General features: G+C 43.6%; 1 protein-coding gene across 2 annotated transcripts in view; it reads left to right on the top strand.

The window, feature by feature from the left end:
- The window catches only part of GRK5 (G protein-coupled receptor kinase 5), a 201,563-nt gene that overhangs the window by 96,124 nt on the left and 87,836 nt on the right, over positions 1–17,603 (top strand). For both annotated transcript variants that reach the window (XM_048505125.1, XM_048505124.1), the window contains exon 3: positions 7,898–8,010. In XM_048505125.1, coding sequence (XP_048361082.1) covers positions 7,898–8,010 — 113 coding nt within the window. The remainder of the gene's footprint in view (positions 1–7,897; positions 8,011–17,603) is intronic.

Below are 17,603 nucleotides of genomic sequence, written 5' to 3'. Positions count from 1 at the left end.
CATTTTTACACAGCCTTGCCCAGATACCAGAGTATTCCCACAATTGTTGATGATGTGATGAAATCACTTATGGAAGTGACATCGACACACTGATGCTGGCCTTCATTTGTAGCTAGTAAGTTCCCCCTGTTCGCTGGGTAAATGATGCCAGTGGGAAGGGGGCTTGGAGCATGGAATCCCTTGGCCCCTGCAGGGGTATGGCAGCCCTCAGAACTAGCAAGTGTTTCTTTTAGCAGTCAAAGGCAAATGTGATCTGATGATTTTTCTGGAAGCTTCTTCTAATGTCACAATCCCTGTTTGCATTTGAAGATGTAAGTAGCGAAAGACCCTAACTACACATGAACTGGGGCGGAAAGTGCCATCAGTTCGTAGCAGAGAAATAGTGACCCTGTAGGGTTTCAAGGCAAAAGATGTTCAGAGGTAGTTTGTCATTACCAGCCTCTGTGTACCAACTCTGGACTTCCTTAGGGGTCTTCCATTCAAGTATTAACCAGGCTAACCCTGCTTAACTTCCAAGATCAGATGAGTTCAGACTAGCCTATGTTGGAAGATCCACACCTGGTGCGTGTGTATCCCTTGAAAATTAGCAGAGTGGCACAGAGGCTTAACACAGGGAAGCTTACCTGGGTACGAACACGTGGTTGAGCTTGCTAGAGAGAACTTCAGACACAAAAGAAAATCAGAGTCATTTGTAGTTTCTTATCTAATAAAAAGAGTATTTATTAGTGAACTCCATTCTGGATAGAAAGGTGTAGAGATAGGTTCACTATCTAGTCTAATCTAGCTGGATGGAGGCTCATTAGGGAGACATCCTCTCCCTAGGCATGGTGAAAGTAGAGTAATGGAGAGGTCCGAGAAGAAGGCGGAAGCAAGGGAGGAAGTCCCTAAGAGTATCAGTCTACATCAAAGGGATAGACACAGCATGATAGAGTAAAATTTTGACAAAATTCCTAAGTCCCTATCTAGCCACTTTCAGCTGCAGCTAGTAAAAAAAACCCTCTGCAGGATGAGGCAGGAAACAGCTGATATAGTCCCTTTCTTTGCTTACACCCCTCTCGATGTTTCTTGACTCAGGTAGTCAGGCTTTATCTTACTTCTTAGCTTCCTCAAAAGCTGGTTTCGGTAGGGGCTTAGTGAAAGAGAGATCTGCAAGCATCTAGCTGGTGTGGCAGTAGATCAGTTGAATGACTTCATCCTTTTGCAGATGTCTCACTATGTGGTGCTTTGGATCAATGTGCTTGAGATTCGCTTTCTTCACATCTTCTTGTTTGGATAGTTTGATGCAGCTTTAGTTTGTCTTCATACACTGGTATAGGAAGTGATGGTTCCTTGCCTAGAATCTTTTTTTAGTAGTTGACATATCCGTTGTAGTTCCTGACAAGCGTGAGCAGCTGACTACATATTCTGCTTCTGTGGTAGATGCTGCTGTTACTTCTTGTTTGGTACTTGACCAACTAATAGGACCATTTCCAAAGAAAATGATCCTGACCATTGGTAGGCGCTCTGTCAGTTAAGTCTCCAGCCCGGTCTGCATAAACATGGCTGTGGTGTAGCTTCTGGTAGCTGGTAGTTCAGTTTGCCCTTCACTTTCAAATGTCTCTGCGTCACTCGCGTGGTGCGTTCCAGTCTTTACCGTTGGTGACGCTAAATCATAGCTTAGTGATGTTCAACTGCTGTACGTATATCTGGTGAGTTCTGAGTACTGAACAACAGAAGTTTGTTTTACATCTTCTTTATGCTGTGGCATTGTCAGAGAGTTGTTTGGTGAAATTATCTTCCTTTATGTAACTCCTTTCGTTTGCATAGGAAGTATGGGAGCTGGAAATGCACGCTACTTGTAGATTCCAGTAAGTTGATTAGAGTCTGTGATCTTTTGTTGTTGATTCAAAAGAAAGCTCCCGTCTTTCTCTCTTTCAATTTGGATTCCCTAGGTAGTTGAAGCAACTTTTTCCCTAGTTGTATGATTTCCAAGTTGTTGGTTCAGATATTGTATTAATCCTTTTGTAGTCATCTTGGTCATCATAGGCTAAAGTAGTTCTTTATTAAAAGCAAAAATATAAGTCCATTTTCCATTTCTGTTCTTGACATAAAGGCATGGGTCAGCCTTACTTTGTTGAAAGTCTGCTTGAAGTAGCACGTTGTTCAAAAATGTGGATTTGATCTTTATCTGTTGAACTTTCATCTGCTTGCTAGCTGCCATGCTGAGCAAAGTTCTTATGGTGGTAAAGTTTACCGTTGAATCAAAAGTTTCATCAGAGTCTTTCCATTGGTTTGGTTCATTTACCGCTGATCTTGCAAGGTAGGACTGCTTCAATGGAAGCATTTCCTTTTTCGGGTGTTCTGGTCGTCTCACCTCAATTCTTGGGATTGCATCCCCCTCTGTTGCTGCACTTGTCAGCATTGGGTCAGCATCCTGGTCAGGTATTTCATCTGGATCATCTGCGCTGTCATCTTTCTGGCAATCATCACAGGGCAGGGTCTCGGTCATGGTGTGCCCCCCCCCTCTGAAGGCATGAACTGGTAATCACTTGCATAATCAAATTCAGTCTCTGATTCAAAATCATCTTCACAATTCTCAGAATTACAGTCCTCATTTTCAAAATCCCATTCATCATCATCACTCATCTCTCTGGATTCAAAATCATCATTGTCACAGTCACTGAATTCATCAACACTGTAAAATCCATTTTGTTCATTCATGTCACACAGTTCTCTGGTATTATAATCCTTCAAACACAGTCCATCATTCTTGTTATTAAAGCATTGTTTCTTAAAATCCTTATTCCAAAACACTTTTTCAGCTACATGGCTTTGCTGAATAAATGATCTCTCTCTGTTGTCTGGTTTACATGACTTAGCAAAATTCACCTCATGGACTTTAAAATCAGATTCATAATAAAAATCATTGTTCTCAGATTCATCAAAGCAGTCATTGTTTCCTGTACAGTGTTGCACAGCATATACTCCTTCAATATTATAAGCAGTCATGCATAATTTGTGATCTTTGGTGACGTGGCATCTTCCTTTTTGAAATGTGATGGCATAGCCTCGCCTTTCTAGATCAGAGATTGCTATCAGAGATGTATCCATATTTGGTACATATAGCACATTCTCTAGAGTAAAATTTCTGATTGAATTATCAGGTAGCTTGCACTCAATAAGCACAGTGCCTTTTTGTCTAGCTATTAAGCTGGAGCCATTAGCCATAAAAATACGTTGCTGAGGAGTCACATGAAGTTTTGTGAAATAGTTTAATCATTAAAAATACTTTGGGTTGCTCCGCTATCAAGAATAATTTCGCGGATACCCTCTTTTGGTGGTTTTAAGAAATAGTTACGACCTGTCCTGTCTTTTAAACCCGTCTCATTTTGGTGGAGAATATTTTCGTTGGGTGTTATTTGGACATTCGTCCACTAGATGTCCTTCTTGGTGACACCGATAGCATTTGGGGCGTACTGTGGCTTTGTTAGGCCCTCTGGTCGAACAAGTCACACTTCCTTGTGATTGTCTCTTGCCATTTGTTCCCAAATTTCGCATTCCGAAGGACTGATCTCTGGTTACAGACATGTGACCACGTCCTTCTGGCTGCGTTGCCCTGGCAACCTCATGGAAATTTGACTGCCTCCTCGAGTGGTTAATTACCCTTTGTTTGGGGCTGGTCAAGAAAGCAAAGTTTTCCCTTGCTGGCTGGCTTTCCTGAAGTTCTAATGTTCGACTTAAGCTGATCTCAGAGGGATAAATCTAGGATGCAGCTTGATCAAATGTCATAGTCTTATCAATGCGTTTCGAGATTGAGATATAATCGATTTAAATGAAGATGGCATTGTTGCAGGGGAATAAGGCAGGCCGTTTTAGCACTCTCAGTTAGAGGGTCCTCTCTGGCGTTTGTCAATTTAAAATGCAAATAGTCTCTTCTAACTTTTTGTCAAATGGGTGAGAGAGGGTCCTCCCCTTCCTTATATCTTAAACTATAGAGACCGGCTAAGTAAGTGTATGGATAGAAACCCAGGAGCTCTGGTTCAAATGGGGTGTTGTAACTTTTCTAGCATCAATTTTAGCCGCTTTTAAATGGCGAATATGTGATAAAAGCATTCCCACTTACAGACAAAGGAGATCAGGTGTCTCAGCCTCTTGCGTCCAGTTCTGATCCATTTCTGTAACATGGCACGCCTGGCTTTAGTTCTCAATATTCAACTCTCCAGGGGCGGATTCTGCTCAGAGACTCTCAAATAATTCTCTCAAGCGTCCAGTGCCAATGTAATACTGATCTCTCCATTTCCAACGGAAAATAATTGTCCGTGTCCAATAAAATCAAAAGAGAATACTTTCCGTTGTAACTTGCTACATTGTGTGATCCAAAGAAGGTGATGCAAAAGCTCCTCCGGCAAACCCCTCTTCAGAGTTCCGGGGGGGAAAGCAAACAACAAAGTTAACTCGCTTAGTGTCAAGTTCCTCTCGTTCAAAAGCTCAAAAGCTTCAAAAAAAGTGCTTTCTCAAAGGTGCTCCCTGTTTGCTGTAATGCGTGCAGACTCAAAGCACCAAAAAACAAAAAACACAGTGCTTTCTCAAAGGTGCTCCTGTTTGCGTAATAGATGCACTCAAAACTTAAAAGCAAAAAACACGGGTTGGTGCCCAAAAACAGCTGGAGGCAAAAAAATTAACCTCTTAAATGTTGGGGTCCATAACCTGTTGGAAGATCCACACCACCAGATGGCGTGTGTATCCCTTTAGCGAAAATTCAGCAGAGTGGCACAGAGGCTTTAACTTACAGGGAAGCTTACCTGGAGTGCGATACGATGAGTGGTTGAGCTTCTTGTGCTAGAGAGAACTTCAGGACACAAAAAAGAAATCAGGAGAGTCATTTAGGTAGTTTCTTATCTAATAAAAAAAGAGCATTTATTAGTGAACTCCCATTCTGGATAGAAAGGTGTGTAGAGAATAGGTTCACCTATCTAGTCTTAATCTAGCTGGATGGAAGTGAGGATCGTGGGAGGGAGACACATCCTCTCCTAAGGCATGGTGAAAGTAGAGTAATGGAGAGGTCCGAGAAGAAGGCGGAAGCAAGGGAGGAAGTCCCTAAGAGTATCAGTCTACATCAAAGGGATAGACACAGCATGATAGAGTAAAGGTGACAAATTCCTAAGTCCCTATCTAGCCACTAGCTCGCTAGTAAAAAACCCCTCTGCAGGATGAGGCAGGAAACAGCGTATAGTCCCTTTCTTCCAACAGCCTAGACCATCTAGGTGAAGGCATATAAGTACCTTAATGAGAAACGATGCAAAGTAAGTGCAGGGTTGAGAAGAAGGAACTCCAGTCCAGGCAACCACCCTACCAAGCTGTGGACTCACCAGTTCAGGCACCCCCTACTCCCAATCTGGCCTGGCAAGACTGCTGTAGGCTTGCTAGTCTTATGGTGCAATTGTGAAGTACAAAGGGATAAGTTTAGACTGGGCATGGAGCAGGGGTCACTGGGATCTGGGTGGGAGCTAGTTGTGAATTACCTGCATTGTGCAGAAGGTTGGACTAGATGGCCCTGGAGGCCCCTTCCAACTCTATGTTTCTATGATTCTGTGAGAGTTCCCTCTTGGGTCACCTTCTCTCACCCATTTCTGCCAGCTTAATGTTTCTACCCAACTGTAAATGTGAAAGGTGTATAATTTTCTTTTTTTAAAATCTGTTTTTACACAGAAGATCAGGAGATCAGTCTGACGACTTGGATATTGCAATTACATATGATTTTGATTAGTTTCTCATTATGTGAATATGCTCATTTGTATCAGAATGGATCATAAACCTTCGAACACTAGAAGATCATCTATGTGTGCACATGGCATGTGAGAGTTACTTAGAACCTTCCCTGTTCTTGTACAATGTACTTATATGCAGCAAAATGCAGGGACCTATGTAGGAACCAAGGGGTGAGTATATAGGGATTTGTACCAACCAATGGATTCTCATATAGATATGACTGAGATGTGGCTCTATGGAAATAGCAGGATTGCTCAAAAAGCTTATTTTATTTCTGTAACTCAAACTGAATAAACCAGTTGTCTGTAATGTTTGCATGCAGGCTTTAGGTGGGTCTTTCACCATTTTTATTTTATTTATTTATTTCATGTATACCTCATTATCCCCACAAAATGGTTTACATAATTTCCCCCTTCAGTGTTGTATCCTCACAACAACTCTGTGATGTAGGTTAGCTGATAGCATGTGACTGTCCAAGCTCACCCAGCAAGAGTATGGATTTGAAGCTGAGTCTGCCAGACCCTGGTCTGACTCTAACCTGTACACCACACTGGCTGTCATACTTATACTCAAAAAGAAAATGTTAAATAGCTCTCTTTTTTTTTTTTTTTGCATGGTGATGAAATTTGCTAAAGATGAAATTTTGAAATTTCAGAGGCAGACATTGGCTGAAGTTGTGGTAGAGCTTTCCATGGGGGTCCCAGAAACTTCACCATAATGTTCAGGTTGATGGAAACCTCAAAATTGGCCTTAACTGTGCTGTTCTCACATTTCAGTAGTAGCACTAATTGAATAAGTGGTGTGGGAAAAGAAAGAGCTCTACGTAATCCACCAGTTTGGACAGCCAATAGCTGTCACTGAAACAGATCTCCTTAAACAATAGTAAACAACAGTAACCAACACTGTGGCCTTAATCTCCAGCAAAGAAAATTTGAGAGGTATACTAAAATTTTCTCATTTAGCAGGGAAATTATTGTAGTTTACTCAAGCATATTTTCTGTATGCAGTTTGACGGCTTGTCAGCCTGCCATATAACATTGTTTGTTAAGGACGTGCCATATGGTGTTGCAAAACACAGGACTAAATATGTCTAAGGAAATGGAATGTGGTTTAATACTTTGTGAATAAAAAAGGGACAAATCTTTTAAACAAGGATACCAGGATTGCAAATTCCTGGTGTTGGCTCCTGCTTTTACACTGGTAACAGCATAATACTCCAGCTGGTTTATTCTTGTGCCAAACTATTTCAAGCTTTCTGCATTACCCCTCCCCATTCCCATTTGAGTTGTTTTCTTCTGCAATATCATGTTTCTCTTCAGAAAACTGTGAGTTTAGGAGGGAGGGACGGGGGGGCGGGGGCGGGGAATATATCCTTTGAACTGTAGAAGAACATAGGGGATACTAAGATGGTCAGCACTAGCATGTGGAGGCTCCTATAAATTCAGTGTGTCATGCAGGCATTAATATGAAAAAAAAACCCCAGTAAACCCAGTAAATTTTCTTTATTTTTGTCTTTGTCCAATGGAATACAGAGAATACAGATCAAAGTTTTAGAATCCAGGTATTCATAGCAGCAGTTGCAGAATCTGGCAGCTGAAACACCCAGTATCACCCACATCTACATGGGATCATAACCATGCAAAATACATCTCAAGAGGGCATCCAGCAGCCTGGACTCTCAAATGATCAAACTCGGAATTCCTGTAGTTTGGCAATCCCAATAGTCATTTCTGACTGATGGGAAGAAGGAAGGGCACGATGGGGCAATCTCTGTTTCTTCTTGTCATGCTCAGAGCAAGGTGCTATGAAAGCAATTGATCTTATGCCCCCTGCCCCCTGGAAATCCTGTCTGGGTTCTTCCTCCAACTTAGGAAACATGCATCCCCCACCCCACCCCCAAAAGCAAGAGCCTGAAATTCTGGATCCAGTACCTGTTTTTTTATGCGCTTTATGTAAAGCGAACTTCGCTAATTTTCCATGGTATCTTAGACACATCATTTTTGTGTGGATTTGTGTGTTTGTGTGTATGGGTGTGAGTTAGCATGAGAAATGCAAAGCTTTCTAAAGATCTTTATAAAAAAGAAAAAGTTCTAGCCAGACATTTAAATGTTGCTCACTTTTTTATTTTCTTTGTCTTTATTCCTTCTAGAGAGAGATTACTGCAGTTTATGTGACAAGCAGCCGGTTGGAAGACTTCTTTTTCGTCAGTTCTGTGAGACTCGTCCAGAGCTTGAGTGCTGCATAAGGTTTCTGGACTCAGTGGTAAGTTGGTTCTTATGACTGTCGCATTGCTTTATTGCACCTTGTTTATCAGCTAGAATTTCATGGGCAAGTACACATTGAAGTGAAGATTAAGCTTTGGCCGCTTCCATACGTGACCTGTTTGTAAATGGCAGCCCTGGGAGCGGTGAAGACGCCCGTTCCCAGGGGAGCCTGTCCCTACAGGCAGCTCCCCCCCTCCCAGGCGGCGCTCCTCTGTATGCAAGGCCACGCTTCCTGAAAACAACTTCTTTGCTTTAAAGCGGTTGTTTCCCTCAACAGCGTGTTCCAGCCGACGGCCTCGGTCACGAACAGCACCGCCGGGGAACTGCGCTGTTTCACTTCCCGATCCGACTTCACCTTGTCGGTCGTGCCGTATAACAGTTGCCTGCTGGCGTCGAAGCCCATGCTTCATCGCTGTCCCTCCGACCCCTGGAGGTCGGAGGAGCAGCGTGGCGAACTCCGCAGCTGAAGCAGGCCTCTAATGGCGCCAAGGTAAATCGGACGGGAGCGAGAAGAAGCGGACTCCATGCAGAGTCACTCGCCGCCTGCGAATCTACCGGCCTCTCCAGAAGGCGATCCGCGTATGCTTTTGCATGCGACATGGCCCTCCGCCTCCGCGGACAGAAATTCTTGCGGCGTGGAAATTTTCCTGAAGAGCCTTGGGGCCGTAATGCAGAAGCGACACTTTGTTTCCTAAAGAATAATGGCGAGCTCTGCCTGACTGAGTATTGTATTCATGACTGGAAACCAGTTTATATTCCTCTCTGAGGGGAATCACTCTTGTGGGGAAAAATATTTTCCAACAATATCATTATTTCTAATCCTCAACATAACCAAATCTGTGGATGCTTAGAGGAATCCAAGAGACTGGGTACTCAGCATAGATCGAACTGCGGTGCAAAATCTTTCTACAAACTTGAGCAAACTTGAGAAAAATCTGAAATTTAAAACAAAAATATGGGAGGGTTTAACCCCCACCCAAGTATAAAAGTAGTGCCTGCAGCTTTAAGAAACAGATGCCTTCAGTGGCTATTTAATTGTTGGTTTCTATCAGGAAAGGGCTGGAGGAAGGCTCAGGGCTCTTTCCTTGGCTGCTTGCTACTGGTCAACAGCAGCCATTCCACATAAACCAGTGTTGTGTAGTGTTTATAGTTTTACACTAGAATGGCAGAGCCAGGGATGTTGTGAGGATACACTAGAAGAGAGCAGAATGATGTAAGTTGCTTTGGGTCCCCATTGTGAGGAACAACAGGTTATAGTACTGACAGCAGTGAAGCCTACCACTTGTCTTCTAGACCTGTTCCTATCATGGCTGATGAAGGCAATGAGTTGTGGCACCCCCTGCTGAAAATTATCAATCTCTCCCTCAAGCAGGGAGTTTCGCAGGGAGGTTAAAATAGGTGGTGGTACAACCACTCTTAAAGAAACCATCTCTGGATCCTTTAAATCCATCTAACTACCACTTAGTCTAAAAGTTATTGTTTCTGGATAAAATGTTGAGAGAGCAGTAGTGGAGTGAGTATTTTTGGATGACACATTGGCTCTGAATCCTTTTCATTCCAGCTTCCATCCTGGCCATGGGATGGAGACTATGCTGGTAGCCATCACAGATGAGCTCTGTCTCCAGCTGGATTGAGGTTATTCAGCACTGCTGTTGCTTTTAGATCTCACAGCAGCATTTGACCAAGTTCGTTATGATCTTTTGACCCACTGTTACTGAGATTCAGGGTACGGCCTTATAATGGGTGACCTTGTTTCTTCAGGATCAGGGACAGTGGATGGCAGTTGGAGAAGGGATGTCCCAGCAGTGCGATCTAGTTTGTGGGGTGCTACAACCTCTGGCACAGCTGGTTTGGAGCTTTGGGCTGGGTTGCCATCAATATGCTGATGACACCCAGCTTTTTCTGTTGATGGATGGCCAGCCAGCTGTTTTGGATGCTGTGTCGGGATGGTTAAGAAAGAGTACACTAAAGTTAAATCCATCTGAGAAGGGAAAACTGGTGGGCGATATAAAAGGTTGGCTGGTGGGTAAGAAGGATGAGAGAGAAAGAGGAAAAGAGGAGGTGAGCCTCTAGGGGCTTTCATGGAAGAGAAAGAAGATATAGTGGTGCAGGGGGAAATGGCATTCACTCAGCAAATGACTGTGAGTCACCCTTTCTTAAGTTATAGTTGTTAATGGAAATTGCCAATCAGATGTAAAATTTCACCGTGAAGTATGTTTGTGTGAGAAATTCTGAAACATAGGAAAAATAGGAAAACATATTTTAGTTTAACCTTGATTAATTTGTGAAGCCAGGATTTGGCTTATGGAGATCATTCAAATCATCAAATACTGGTTTCATTGTCTTTGCTGTTTCTACCAACTCCCTCACAGAGACTCAAAAGGTGTCCAGACCTGTGCTGCCATAAGGGAGGCAGAGTTATGGCAGATTTATGCTAGGATGGCTCCATTTGTGTGTCAGGTGAAGTCATAGTTAACGACAGTCTTAACACAGCAATTTCATACCGTGGTTTCAGATACTGGTTTTCAGACCCTAAGTGACAGTATTTAGTGGAGTGGCCTAAATCCATATGATCATACTAATCACAGTAGATTTAGTTAAATTTAGTTAAACATGGTTCTTGATCTGTTAAATAAAGCATCGGCCTTTTGTGCACTTATTTCTGCAGCGCAACTGGGCACTTCACTGTGGGATTTCCCCCACGGCTCTCCATTTAAAAAGAAACTGACTAGTGCGAGGCTTCCTCTTCCCCAGTCAAGATTTTGTGCACCCATTGCTTCCCGCTTTCCTCCTCTGGGAAACTGCAAAACTTGGAAGAAGAAGAGTTACACTTTCTAATTGACTGATTAGCTTCACAGGAAAAGGGAAACTATAGGAAAGGTTGTGTTTTGCCAGCATTTGAAAACCGTTCAACTTCTCTGATCTGTGGCACGGTGGTTTGGGACAGGCCAAGAAAAATGTGTAAATGAAAGTTTATGGTGAAGGAAAAGTAAGCTCGTTGCGAGGTAGAACACACGTGTATAAATGACCACTAAATACCACAGACCTTTACAGTTTGGTTTACCAAAAATCTTGAGGCAAATAAATATTATAGGTAGGTATCACACCTGAGGATATGGCATGATATAGTGCTTACTGCTTTGTGTTATTTATTTATTTCTTGTATGTGTGAATCATATCCTGTATTCAAATGCATTGTGAGACCTGCACCTGCAGAAGAATAGCAGGAAGATTTGAGCTCATACAGGTCTAAGCATTGGCTGAGAATAGCAAAATCTTTGCCTTCTTTTTTTTTTAAATAAACCCCATCTTTCATGTTCTTTGTGTTTTACAATATATTTGTCATGGACAAAGATCAGATATGCTGAGAGCACAATTTTAAGGAAAATCAAATGTCTAACTGTAAAAGTTCCAGACCACAGAATATATATTTTGACATACTAGTGTTCAAGCTGTCAGGTTCCACTATACTGCCAACATGAATGAGCTCTAAAAGAGATGCTATGACAGGTTTGTGGGTTAGCTGAACCATTTCCATGTTGAATTCCTGAAGCTGTGAGTTTTGCATTGGATGTGCATGTGAAGCTCAAAAGATGCAAATAACATCTTCTGCCCAATGAACTGCACCAATGCCTTCTTCGGGGGTGGGGTTTTTTTTTAGGGTATTTGTCTTCCATAGTGATATTACTTGATTCTTTTTAGCAAAACTAATATTTTTAATGTCCACATCTTACTTTATTTGAAATGGATCCCTCCCAACACTTATTTTGGATATTTTTTAAAAGAAAACACATTCATATAATGTTCACTGTATATTTCCTCAGATCTTTTGATTATTCTTTGCTTATTTTGAAACACTTTCTCTTCACTTTTCTCCATCTGTTTATTTCTTAAGAAAAGCTAAATAAAACTGTAAGAAGGATAAGTAAAAGTGTTTTAAATAAATGTTTTATGTGAAAAATTAGAAAGGGGGAGAAGATAAAACGCACCTCAGTTCATGCACAATTGAAATTCTTTGAAAGTAAGATAAACTGTGCCTGAATTGCAAAAATTGAAGGGCAGTACATGCAAATCTAAAGGAAAATCAAAACCATCAACTAAATCCTTGATCAAGTAAGTGTGAATTTAGCTGCAGCTGAGAGGAGACATGGAAGGGGTATATAGAACAGTGAAGCATGCCTGAGATATGAGGCTACAACAGAAGGCACACATTCTCTTTCTGTCTGTTTCACTCTTAATGGCAGCTCTGCCCACTTCATTTGGAGTAGGAACATGAAAGAAGTTAGAATGTTATTGCCTGGGCTAGACAATATGGAAGGTTGTGGTCCTTTAAGTATCTTCAGCCCTGACTGTACAGGACTTTACAAATCAAGAACAGCTATTTGACTAGACTTGTTAACCAGTGCAGATTTGTTAACCAGTGCTTTTAAAATCCAGGTAACCCCAGCCAATGAGTTGTAGTCACGGTTGCCAATTCTGTGTTGGGGATTTTCTGGAGATTTGGGAGTAGAGCCTGGGGAGGCCATTATTTGGGGTCGGGAGGGATCTTAGCAGGGGTGGGAAGGCATAGAGGTTATGATTTTCTCCAGGAGAAATAATCTTTATATTCTGGAGATCAATTCTGAGAGAACCCCAGGCACCACCTGGAGCTTGGCAACCTTAAGCATAGTAGATAGACTATCAGACTAGAATCTGAGATACCCATGTTTGATTCCATGCTCCACTGCGGAAGCCTACTGGATGACATTGGACCAAACACACTTTCACTGCCCAGGAGTGTTGGGCTCATTTATGACGAGGGCTGGATATGACATAAGCTGAATGACACTGGGAGTGGTGGTTGTCAATGGAATGGGGGTTGCTATCTCAGCTAATAAGCCCACATCAGGCTCTCCAGGGCAGATTGACAGTGAGGGAGTTGGTCAGCACTGGGGGAGGGGGTAGCTGCTGCAGCTGGCGAGCCACGGCAGGCTCACCAAGATCAGCACTGGGGGGGGGGGAGCATCTGCTTCACCTGACAAGCCTACAATGGGCTCGCCAGCGCAGATCAGCATGGTGGGCGGGCGGGATGGTTTGCAGTCTTGCCAGGCCAGATCAGGAACAGGAGATATACTGTTGGTGCCTGGATTGGGGAGCCTGCAGCAGGCTTGTCAGGCCAGATCGGTAGCATGGGGAGATGCCTGGACAGGGGAGCCCGCAGCGGGCTTTTTCAGACAATCTGTTGATATCCTTAAGGCATAATAACTGAAAGTCATCTAGTACAAATTTAACCAGACTGTGAAGTAAAACTGCCCAGGGATTGGACTGACCTTGTCACATCCAGTTATTGTGTGGTTCAAGGAAACGTCACTGCGGTCCCAACTATCAGCTCCCTCACCACCTAAAACAATGGCTATCCAGAGATATACTGTTGGTAGAGAAATGACAGCATTACTGCCATTGTCGCAGAGTAGGCAAAGTAATGAAGTTTTACATATGAAGCTATAATCCCTAAGAGCGTTTATCCAGTTATGCTTTAATTGTGTCTGTCCCCTTCTATGTTGTTACACTGATCTCCTCTGTAAACTAAGTTGTTGCATGAGTTCGGGAAGTCAGAGGACATTTACAAGAAATCATTTACAAAAAATGGGCATAGGCCACCACAATCTTCATAAGAGCAGCAGCAGCTGAAGATGACAAAGAGTTGGTTTGGGGTTCTGTGTGGTTTCCGGGCTGTATGGCCGTGTTCTAGCAGCATTCTCTCCTGACGTTTCGCCTGCATCTGTGGCTGGCATCTTCAAAGGATCTGATCCTCTTAAGATGCCAGCCACAGATGCAGGCGAAACGTCAGGAGAGAATGCTGCTAGAACACGGCCATACAGCCCGGAAACCACACAGCACCCTAGTGATTCCGGCCGTGAAAGCCTTCGACAATACAAAGAGTTGGTTTATTTATACCCTGCTTTTCTTTACCTCGGGGAATCTCAAGTGGCTTAAAATTGCCTTTCCTCCAACAGGCAACCTGAGTGGTGAGAGTAAGAGTGAGAGAATTCTGAGAGAACTGTTACTAGCCCAAATTCACCCAGCAGAATTCAAACCCGGTGCTCCAGCTTAGAGTCCGCCACTTTGAACCACTGCACTGTGCTGGCTCTCAGCACCAACCGCATGTGTCAGAAACTCCTGAAGCGCTCTGAAAACCTGAAGGATCTATTAGCTCTTCTCTACAGAGAGGCCATCTTAACAAGTCCTTGGATACCTACAGAACTTCTTTAGAAACAATCATCCTAAACCTCCCCAGATAATAGTCTGATTGTGACAAGGGAATGAACCAAAACAAAAATGTTCCAGATCCTCACAGGGTCTGTCAGATCCAGACGTCCCATCAAGTGTGTGTCTAACTTCACAAATTAGCCCTAAGGTGGTAGATTTGAAATCTCAAGGAGCTCTTTTTCAGCACGAGTCCTTGATTAACTGAATTTCTGAAAGGTTTGAAGGTTCCATCATACCAGGAGTTTCTAGTTTGGAATAGCAGTAGTAGTTGTGTCTAGGAGGATCCAAACATCATTTGTCTCAGACCAGTAACATAAAAAAGAGTTGTGTTGTTTATCTGTTGAATATTGAAGAAACCTCCTGAGTCTTGAGCTCAATGCAGTAAAAAGTCTTGGCAGTAAATCTTTGCCTGTGACAAATTTCCAGCAGACATCTCTGGACGACCAACCTCTGTGACATTAAATCTCTCTTAGCTTGAGGGCACTATATGTGGAGACAACGTTATTAATGGGTCTGAGAGCCACAAAAAAAATGAAATAGCTGTGCTTATGAGTTCAAAATCCACAGTGGTCCCAAGCCAATATACCAGGCTCCTTTTGCAGTAATGCTCTTGTCCATTCATCATTTGGTTGCTTCATTGGTTGCTAATGACCCTAGTCTAATAATGACCCTAATAATCACAGTGTTTCCAGCAAAAAGCTAAGGGTTGAATTCTTGCCCATTGTATGTATGCTTACCAAAATTCTGGTGCATTTTGGTTTAGAAAAAATTCAGAATTCTAGTCCCTTTGGAAAAAAAATTTTCCTAAGGATGTGCAAAGCACCTTTCTAGTCTACTTCAAGATCCATGTAACCATGGCTCTTTCTGCACAGGCGGAATAGAGCGCACCAGGGATGGCAAAATTCTGTCCCTGGGAAGGTGTTTGCATAGCAGTGCTTGTGGCGCCCAAGTGTTTGTGGCGCCCAAGCAGCACGGAAACGCCCCTTTTGAACCTTGCTCCACGAGCGAGGTTTTTCAAAAGGGGTGCCTGGAAGGCGGCATTTTCCCCCCTCCTTCCCCAGCCGGCTTACCTGTGCCTTCTGGCTCCCGTGGCGTTGCAGAGGCCAGGGAACATGCCCCCCGGCCTCCATCTCCAGCGCCATCACTCTGGCCAGGGGGGCGTGTCCCCTGGCCTCCACAACGCAACAGGAGCCAGCAGGAGCAGGTAAGCTGGTTGGGGAAGGCACAGCCTAAGTGAAGGCTGCGCCTTCCCCTGCTCCCCTACCGGGACCATCTGTGCGAACAGTCCCGGGGGGGGTGGGGGTGGGTACATTGGCATAATTTATGCCGATGCACCCTCACTCAGTGCCTGTGCAGAAAGGGCACATGTTCTGGAATCTGTTAACTTGTGCCTGTACTTAGTCTCCCTCCCTTGGTTTTCTTGGTTCAAGAGTGGTAGTCAGTCACTTGACCAAGACTTGGCCTGCAGACAAAGTTGTAGTCCAAAACTTTCCAGAGTCAGGGCAGGCAGAAAGAAAGATGTGGTCAAGTCTATCCAGAGTCAGAGCAGGCAACAGCATTGTCAAGACAGTCCACCGTCAAGGCAGGAGATCAGGCAGGCTGAGAGCTGGCGGTCAGAGGAAGACCAGGTGCGTGGAGCTTACCAGGAAGTACACTCATTGCATCTAGGTAGAGCCAAGGCCAAGACAGATAGGAGATTGTGTCTAATGAGGCTAGGACCCTGCAGGGACTCAGTCTTCCTCAGATGCAGAGGCCTGCATTTCATAGAGCCTTCTGCCTACGTAGCAACAGTGTGAGCACTTCTCCTTTTGATATGTGACTGTAGCCACTGCTTTTGTCTCATTTGTGTAGCTGGCTTGTTACTTGGCCCTTGTGAGATTCCTGATGGTTCTCCCAGCTGCACAGCATCAGGTTCTGCCTTGGCTTGCAGGGAAGGGCTTGGAGCTGGCTCTGCTGTCCGCATTTTATCATGAGGAGCGAGCTCTGGCTCCACAATGTCTTCAGGCTCTACATCAAAGTCCTCAGTGTCCAGGGGCTGGCTCAGACTGTGTGACTAGCCTAGGTTCACCCAGCAGAGTGGGGATTCCAACCAGTGTTTCCCAAATCCTAGTTTGACACCTCAACCACAACACCGCGGTGGCTCACGGAGGGGCTGCCCTAAAAGGCTTGTAATCTATTCTTTGTTTCAATGAACTGGTCCTTTAATATTAAACTCTAATGTTGCTTTGCAACATACCTGCAAAAGCAATTTTGATTCAATATTAAGATCTTTTCTGTTGTATGATATACACCATAAATTATTTGCATAATATGTTCCTTATACTGAGCCTGCTCCCAATTTCCCCAGATTTCATTCAGCCCAGCTGGAGCAACTATTTGCCTAGTCTAGTTCACTGCATGGGCAACCCAAGGTGACTACTTGAGATGTCTCAGTTTGGGCAGAAGCGGGCGATAGGTGTGGCTTAGCCATCTTATCACCACCTGGACCCAGTGCAAACTCTAGTGGCACTGGCAGATGATCAGTACTGATTTCTAGACTGTTGATTCTGACCTACTTCTTCACCTTTTTTAAAGTTCACCTTCCCAACCAATTCAGGAGAATCCTTCTGTTCCCTCTTAAAGGTCAATATTGATTTATGTTACATTGTGGAAAACCTTTTACTTGACAGGTTGTCAGTACTGATGTAATTTGAAATAGCTGTAGGAGAGGAAAGCTCTTTGTAGAAAATCTAATGTTCATGTTCTGGCTTAAAGGGTTAACTTTTTAACTTAGGTTTTAACTTCACTCAGAAGTGGAGACAATGTCCTCCAATCTGCTATAAACTTTAAACTGCAAATTATAGAATTAATACATTTGTCTATTTGGCATGGAGGTCTGCTGTGAACTGCAGTCAGTTACCTTGCTTCCAAGCCTGCCCCATGCTCTGAACTGCCACTATTATCCCACCCCCACTAACTAGATACCTCCACCCCCAACCCTCATTTTGTACAACAGCATGTGAGCTGCCTGCAAGGGTATACGTTGGTTAGTGTCCCTAAAGTTTTCACCTTGGTTTTGTCTTCCTCCATTTTCAGTCCTGAATAGGGTTGCTGTCACCTCCAGTTGGGGCCTGGAGCTTTCCCAGAATTACAGCTGATCTCCCTACACCTGAGATCAGAAAATGGCTGCTTTGGAGACGGAACTTTATGGCATTGTATAATGCCTCTGCAAGCCTTGCCCTTCCCAGATTCCACCCCCAAATATCCAGGAATTTCCCAACCCAAAGTTGGCAACCCTAGTCTTGGATATACTGGCCAGCAATTTTAAAAAATGCAGTTATTCTCTTACAACATTTTGGGATA

This window comes from Sphaerodactylus townsendi, linkage group LG08 (genome assembly GCF_021028975.2).
Source record: "Sphaerodactylus townsendi isolate TG3544 linkage group LG08, MPM_Stown_v2.3, whole genome shotgun sequence".
Classification (NCBI taxonomy): Eukaryota; Metazoa; Chordata; class Lepidosauria; order Squamata; family Sphaerodactylidae; genus Sphaerodactylus; species Sphaerodactylus townsendi.
The sequence above is the reverse complement of the archived record's forward strand: the minus strand, read 5'-3'. Positions and strand labels throughout refer to the sequence as shown.